Consider the following 8,331-nt stretch of genomic DNA (forward strand, 5'->3'; position numbering starts at 1 on the left):
AATCCACAGTAAGACATTTTCCAAAGGGTAGTATTTTCGAATATTCATGACATAATTTCACTGGAATAACCTATGTTAAAAAGTACGGAGTTCAGTCAATCGTTCTCCGGAAACGGTAATTTTCTCTCCAATTTCCAATTTCCGGTTCATAATTTAGGTCGACAATCGACAATTATATTCCCCTGATTTTGTATAAATTCTCAACTTCATTGCTAGTTCAAACAGTGAAACGACATGTAAATACACAAGTAAAGTACATTATATACTTCTAATTTGAATTTTCAAGACAAGAGGTTTATTTATTTTGTTGTTTGATTCCTAAATTCGTGACAACTGTTGTGTGTCAAGGTAATCAGGTAATCCAAATAGTTTGTCATTACACGTGTAACCGGAGATATCTAATCTGCTTCTTTTCTTATCGTATATTGGGCTGTTTATTTGGTTGGTATAGAATGTAATGCTGAGTTCAAACAATTCCAATTAGTTTAATTCGCATTTGAAAAGTTATAAATGATACATCCTATAAACGTCAATTCTATAGTCGCCGTCAGCTGAAATTGTAGCGGTTATTGGTAAAAATAATCTAAACTATCATTCACGTTCACTCGAGATATAGTTTTTCACATTCCATTCATAAATCACTAAAAGAAAAACCACTACTGACCTACCTTTTAAGTGATCGCACTATAATAATCCTGACCTTCACATTTTCCAGAATGTTTTCCATTGTAATTCAGCCATCTTCGTTTCTATGAGGATCATTTGTTTACATATGACATTCGTCACTGTACACAGTTTCCTGAAATGTTCCTTTCATTGATGTGATAAGGTTTCCAGCGCTTTATGCAAATGTTATGAAATTGAACTCCACGGAAACACTTCCGGTAAAAACAATGGCTGATTCCACCATTCAAAATCGTCTATGAAAAAGTGAAGGTCAGGATTATTACAGTGCGATCACTTAAAAGGTAGGTCAGTAGTGGTTTTAAGCTCACCTGACCTCAAAGGTCAAGTGAGCTTTTCTCATCACTTGGCATCCGTCGTCCGTCAACTTTTACAAAAATCTTCTCCTCTGAAACTACTGTGCCAAATTTAACCAAACTTGGCCACAATCATCCTTGGGGTATCTAGTTTAAAAAATGTGTCCGATGACCTGGCCATCAAACCAAGATGGCCACCATGGCTAAAAATAGAACACAGGTGTAAAATGTATATTTTGGCTTATATCTTTAAAACCAAGGCATTTAGAGCAAATCTGACAGGGTTAAATTGTTGATCAGGTCAAGATCTATCTGCCCTGAAATTTTCTTACGAATCGGACAACCTGTTGTTGGGTTGCTGCCCCTGAATTGGTAATTTTAAGGAAATTTTGCAGTTTTTGGTTATTATCTTGAATACTATTATAGATAGAGATAAACTGTGAACAGCAATAATGTTCAGCAAAATAAGACTTACAAATAAGTCAACATGACCAAAATTGTCAGTGAACCCCTTAAGGAGTTATTGCCCTTTATAGTCAATTTTAACTACTTTATCGTCATTTTTTGTAACTTGTATAAAAATCTTCTTCTCTGAAAATACTGGGCCAAATTTAAACTAACTTGGCCACAATCATAATTGTGATATATAGTTTAAGAAATGTGTCCGATGGCCCCGCGTACCAAACAAAATGGCCGACATGGCTAAAATTAAAACATAGTGGAAAAATGCAGTTTTCGCTTTATATCTTTGAAACTAAGACCATGAAGACATTTAGGGCAAATTTGTCAAAATTAAAATGTCTATTAGAATAAGATCTATCCCCTCACAAATTTTCAGATGAATCCTACAACCCGTTGTTGGGTTGCTGCCCTAAAATTGGTAATTTTAAGGAAATTTTGCAGTTTTTGGTTATTATCTTGAATACTATTATAGATAGAGATAAACTGTAAAAGCAATAATGTTCAGCAAACTAAGATCTACAAATACGTCAACATGACCAAAATTGTCAGAGAACCCCTTAAGGAGTTATTGTCCTTTATAGTCAATATTGAACAACTTTTCGTCATTTTTGTAACTTGTAAAAAATTGTTCTTTTCTAAAACTATAGCCCAAATTGAACAAAATACCAACCAAGATGGCCGACATCAGTAAATAAGGTAACAGGTGAGCGACACAGGCTCTTGAGAGCCTCTAGTTCTTTTTGCGATTTATGAATGGAATGTAAAAAACTATATCTCTAGTGAATGCGATTGATAGTTTAGATTATTTTTACCGATAACCGCTACGAATTTCAGCTGACAGCGACTGTAATTCGAATTACAAATCACGTCAAATCGCTTTACTGTTCAAACCATGTTTACTTTTAATTTGTATTCACAAAAGGGTATTTCTAATGCGAATTGGATAATTCGAATTAGCCAAATCGAAATCAATTCAGATTAAAAAAGTAGAGTGTATGAACGCGATTAGCGAATTCGTATTAAATGTCCGTGTGAACGAGGCATAAGTCTTCATATTTAAGTAACGTTCAGGACCTATGTTTAAGGTTCGTTGAAAAGGAATTTAAAAATATATCTTCTATGAGCATGATGAGTACTGACAAACTCATGCATCTAGATATGTAATACATGTATATTATATAAGTTTTATGTTTAAGATTTTTATTTTAGGGGAGGAATTAATCGATCGTCCTTGTAAAAATAAATGTGGTATAGATATACATTAGTGACACATCTCCATATTCCTGATAGGGAGTGTACATGGATGCCACTCTACCCTTGCAGCCTTCAAGGTGTTCTTCGGATAAGGGAGGCATTTACCAGTACATATAATGCAAAATATAAAATATAAATGGTTATAAGTAACTATAGAAAAAGACATGTTTAGAAAGTTTTTTAATGTATAATATTAAACCATCTTTTTATTCAAAAATATATATTAAAAATTTGATTTGCAGATGGAGTTACCAGACAGAAATACAGATTATCGGGACAAGTCATATTGGGATGATCGTTATTCTAAAGAAATAGCCTTTGACTGGTTTTCTGATTATGAAGAATTCAAACATTTACTGAAAGATGACATTAAACCAGCTGACAAAATTCTTATATTAGGTGAGTGTGTGATTCTTAAACAAAGACCTCTGAAAATTCATTTGTCAAACATGTGTCAAAGATGAACAAAGATTTGCCGAAAGAAAACAGACAAACAACAATCTCAAAAGGAGCATAAAACACCAAAAACAAATGATCATGTGAACCCTATCAAAACAAGTAGCTCAGATCAATGTCCTTAAAAGGTCAACATTTCCTGCTCTGTAGTGACTCCTGCTATTCAGTTGTTATTTACATCATATACTATACATGACTGTTACATACATGTAAACACATCTGCATCCTTACAAGCATCAATGAGTATACACACACAAACATGACAAATGCACAAACACACATCTTCATTTACTCCACATTCATGCAACATTAAAAAAAATACAATTGCTCAGTCTGTTATTCTTAAATGTTTATACACCTGTTTATTGGATTTATTTAATACATGCACAGTTTTACTGTTGTCTGTATTTTAATTTTTTAACCAATTTTCATGAAACTTTGGTGAATTGCTTGTATCTTTTAAAATAAGCTCCCATTATTTTTTTATCTTTTTTTATAAATTCCTGATATTAAATTCAGTGGAGTAATTATAATGGAACTCTATTGGTTGAAAAAGTAACAGGTGTATCATGGGCTTGTGGCATACAATGTACATTATGTAGCTCTATATTGACATTTGAAATAATTTTATTCATATGAATATACAATTTTCATGATTTTAGTGACCTTATTTCATAAATTTATATGTAGAAAGTCTTATAACAACAACACTTATAAGACTATCTGCATTTTATGTGCTTTATAATAACGACCCTGCATACCCGAGGTATCCGTTTCAGGGACTCTATTGTACTACAGATTTACCAGGTATTGTTTTACTTTTATTTGTAATTTCTTTTTCACATGTTTATGTACATAGGTTGTGGCAACAGTCTAATGAGTGAACACATGTATCAAGATGGCTTCCTGAATATCACAAATACAGATTATTCTCCCGTTGTTATTGAGAACATGAGGAACAAATGCCAACAAAAGTATCCCGGCATGTCATGGGAAGTTATGGACATTCTCAATATGACATATGAACCAGAAACATTTGATGTGGTTTTAGAGAAAGGGACACTTGATGCTTTAATGGTTCATGAAAAAGATCCATGGAATATTAGTGAAGAGACAGAGAAAACAATCGAAAATGTGCTGACTCAGGTAAAAATATCCAAATTAAAGCATTTCAGGGGTTGAATTATGAAAACAAGATCTAATTGTCCCTCTTTATTAATTTTCTGTTTGTAGATATATGAAGATGTGGTATGACATGTATGAGTGCCAATGAGACAACTCTCCATCCAAGTAACAATTTATAAAAGTAAACCATTATAGGTCAAGGTATGATCTTGATTTGGAAATAGAATACCATTTGGATAATTTTTTTGAAGAATACAGAAAAAAATGACATCTACTAAAAGTTCAGATTTAAAATGTGAGGCTTGCCTAGCTTTTTGAAAATTATTATTTGATCTATTGAGATGTATTGTTTTGCCATATATACCCTTGTGGTATCTGTTGTTCTAATGATATTTAGACAATATGTGAGCAAACTTATCTTTTATCAAAAATATTCTGGTTTTTTTTGTGTTTTTTTTTTGGTAATGTTTAACATGATCACTAGAACATTTAAGGAAAGCAATTAGACATGAAGTCAATCAAACCACCCTTTAATTGTAAAAATTCAATTCATTATTCTAGGAAAATTTTAATCAGCTAGAATTTTCTTATAATGATTAAAAGATTGTTATATTTGTAACACATACATGACATATAATATATATATTAAGTATTTCATGTATATGTAAAAAGGAGATGTCATGTGGTATGATTGAGGGTTTGGATGGGGTTAAATGATTAAAGAATAATGCCCTTAAAAATGAAGATTAGAGAATAACGGGCAAAAAAAATGAAGATTAGAGAAAAAAGGGGTTAATTTTTTGAAGATTAGAGAAAAAAGGGGTTAATTTTTTAATGATTAGAGAAAAAAGGATGAAAATTAAATGTTTACGGAAAAACAGACCCCCCCCCCATCCAGACCCTCATGATTGTTTATGAGACAACTCTGCACAACAGACTAAATGACACAGAAATTATACCATCTTAATGGACTTTTGAAAAAGAATAAGTTTTAACAGGTTTTACAACTGTTACCTCCATTTCAGGTCATCACTAATCAAACATTGATCTACAAAACACTGCATATATGTACTAACGACTGAGTAACACAAACCCCTTAAAATACAAGATGATCTTGAAGATTAAGGACAGGTCGATTCTACTCCACATGTGGAACCTGTTATGCTGGTATAAACATAATAGGCATTTATTAATTTAATTAGATATAGGAAGATGTGGCTTTCAACAATGAGCAAAGCCCAAACCGCATAGTCAGCTATAAAAGACCCTGAAATGACATTGTAAAACAATTCAAACGAGAAAATTAATGGCCTTATTTCTATAAAAAAAATGAAGGAAAAACAAATATGTAACACATATACAAAAGACAACCACTGAAATACAAGCTCCTGACATGGGACAGGCACATAACTGTCAAAGGAAGGTTTATAAAAATAACTGTAATGGCACAAACTCAATGATCACTAGTCTTTTGATAATATTTTTTTATTATATTTTAGGTTCGGACAGTGTTAAAGGCAGATGGAAAATTCATATCAGTAACTTTTGCACAGCCTCATTTTCGGAAACCGCATTATGCAAGGACAGTATTTGATTGGTCAGTGGAACAAAAACATTTTGGACAAAATTTTCATTATTATTATTATGTGATGCAGAAAGGTTCTAAGTTGTCAGTGGAAGATATTACAAAGGAAAATGAAAGGACAGCAAAAAAGTTAAAAGATATGACTGAAGAAGACAAAACTATTGAATATCTTGAGTATGAAGATAATGAGAATTTTTTAAATGGGATTGAACTTTGATTTTATTTGTTCATTTTATAAATTGAATTTGTCCTGACATACATGTGAATAATTATCATTTTAAGCGAAAAAGAAAGATTTGCAAGACAAGAATTAATGGTACAAATGAAATCAGAGGTGGATTTAGGGGTAGCTAAGGGCCATCCTTTTGAGGGGGAAATTTGGTTGATTGTTTAGGAAATTACTGGAGTTGGTCCTGTCTTAGGGTAGTAAGTGAGCCCTTCCATATGAAATTTTGGGAATATTTATTTGTAAAAAAAACTTTTTTCTTGATAATTATGTTTTGTATATTATACACACTTTTGACATCAATTACACAGGCCCTGTTATGTGTACCTTTTATGAAATTACTGTATGCAGATGAATAAGATTTCTACAGATGATCTAAGAACAACCCTTTAACAATATCAAACACAAAAAGATATATAAAGCTAGATGGCAATATATAGCCTATATAGGTACCTACATTTTGATATTGTATTTATAAAGTGTCATACATGTAGATCAAACTTATTCGTTCAGTGTGTGTTTATTTGGTTTTTGTCGAGCCTGCAACTTTTGTTGCAGAAAGCTCGACATAGGGATAGTGATCCGGCGGCGGCGGCTACGGCGGCGGCGGCGTTAGCTTACTCCTTAAAAGCTTTATATTTTAGAAGGTGGAAGACCTGGATGCTTCATACTTTGTATATAGATGCCTCATGTTACGAAGTTTCTGTCAGTCACATGTCCAATGTCCTTGACCTCATTTTCATGGTTCAGTGACCACTTGAAAAAAAAGTTCAGAATTTTTGTAATGTTGAATCCTCTCTTATTATAAGTAATAGGATAACTATCTTTGGTATGTGCGTACCTTACAAGGTCCTCATGCCCGTCAGACAGTTTTCACTTGACCTCGACCTCATTTCATGGATCAGTGAACAAGGTTAAGTTTTGGTGGTCAAGTCCATATCTCAGATACTATAAGCAATAGGGCTAGTATATTCGGTGTATGGAAGGACTGGTAGGTGTACATGTCCAACTGGCAGGTGTCATCTGACCTTGACCTCATTTTCATGGTTCAGTGGTTATAGTTAAGTTTTTGTGTTTTGGTCTATTTTTCCCATACTTTGTGCAATGAGTCTACTATATTTGTTGTATGGAATGATTGTAAGGTGTACATGTCTAGCGGGCAGATGTCATCTGACCTTGACCTCATTTTCATGGTTCAGTGGTCAAAGTTAAGTTTTTGAGTTTTGGTCTTTTTATCTAATATAATATGCCAAAGGTCAACTATATTTGGTGTATGGAAATATTTTATGATCTATATGTAAGTCCCGCAGGTTTTATTTGACCATGACCTCAATTTCACGGATCATTGCACAGTGTTAAGTTTTTGTGTTTTGGTCTATTTTTCTTAAACTATAAGTAATAGGTCAACTATATTTATTGTATGGAAGCATTGTTAGCTGTACATGTCTGCCTGGCATGGTTCATCTGACCTTGACCTCATTTTCATGGTTCATTTGTCTTTGTTTAGCTATCTTAGTTTATGTTAAGTTTATGTGGCAGTTGTTAAAGCTTTATACTTAGGACTATCAACATAATATCAATGATTAGTAAAGAAGGCGAGACATTTCAGTGTGTGCACTCTTGTTCTTAAATGTCTTAATTATCGAGTTAAGCCATTTCAATTGATATTTTATAGTGAGTCTTCTTATGTTATGTTTCATAACTGTCCTATGTTGGGATGAATATAGGTGACTTTAAAAACCTTTAAACCAGCTGCATTTTTATATTCACCTGTCCTTAGTCAGGAACCTGCTGTTTAGTGGTTGTCGTTTGTTGATGTGGTTAATAAGTGTTCCTCTTTTCTTGGTTTTTGTCGAGCCTGCAACTTTTGTTGCAGAAAGCTCGACATAGGGATAGTGATCCGGCGGCTATGGCGGCTATGGCGGCGGCGTTAGCTAACTTCTTAAAAGCTTTATATTTTAGAAGTTAGAAGACCTGTATGCTTCATACTTTGTATATAGATGCCTCATGTTACGAACTTTCCGTCAGTCACATGTCCAATGTCCTTGACCTCATTTTCATGGTTCAGTGACTACTTGAAAAAAAAGTTAAGATTTTTTGTAATGTTAATTTCTCTCTTATTATAAGTAATTGGATAACTATATTTGGTATGTGCGTACCTTGCAAGGTCCTCATGCCCATCAGACAGTTTTCACTTGACCTCGACCTCATTTCATGGATCAGTGAACAAGGTTAAGTTTTGG

The 8,331-nt window shown here is 33.2% G+C and overlaps 1 protein-coding gene across 1 annotated transcript; it reads left to right on the forward strand.

Moving 5' to 3' along the window:
* The first annotated feature begins 335 nt into the window (after nucleotides 1-335).
* On the forward strand, nucleotides 336-6,120 carry LOC143057724 (EEF1A lysine methyltransferase 4-like). The gene is made up of 4 exons (XM_076231096.1): nucleotides 336-356; nucleotides 2,939-3,095; nucleotides 4,012-4,298; nucleotides 5,777-6,120. The coding sequence occupies exons 2-4, from the start codon at nucleotides 2,939-2,941 to the stop codon at nucleotides 6,077-6,079; spliced, it is 747 nt and encodes a 248-aa protein (XP_076087211.1). The 5' UTR covers nucleotides 336-356; the 3' UTR covers nucleotides 6,080-6,120.
* Nucleotides 6,121-8,331: the final 2,211 nt, after the last annotated feature.

This window comes from Mytilus galloprovincialis, chromosome 13 (assembly GCF_965363235.1).
Source record: "Mytilus galloprovincialis chromosome 13, xbMytGall1.hap1.1, whole genome shotgun sequence".
NCBI lineage: Eukaryota > Metazoa > Mollusca > Bivalvia > Mytilida > Mytilidae > Mytilus > Mytilus galloprovincialis.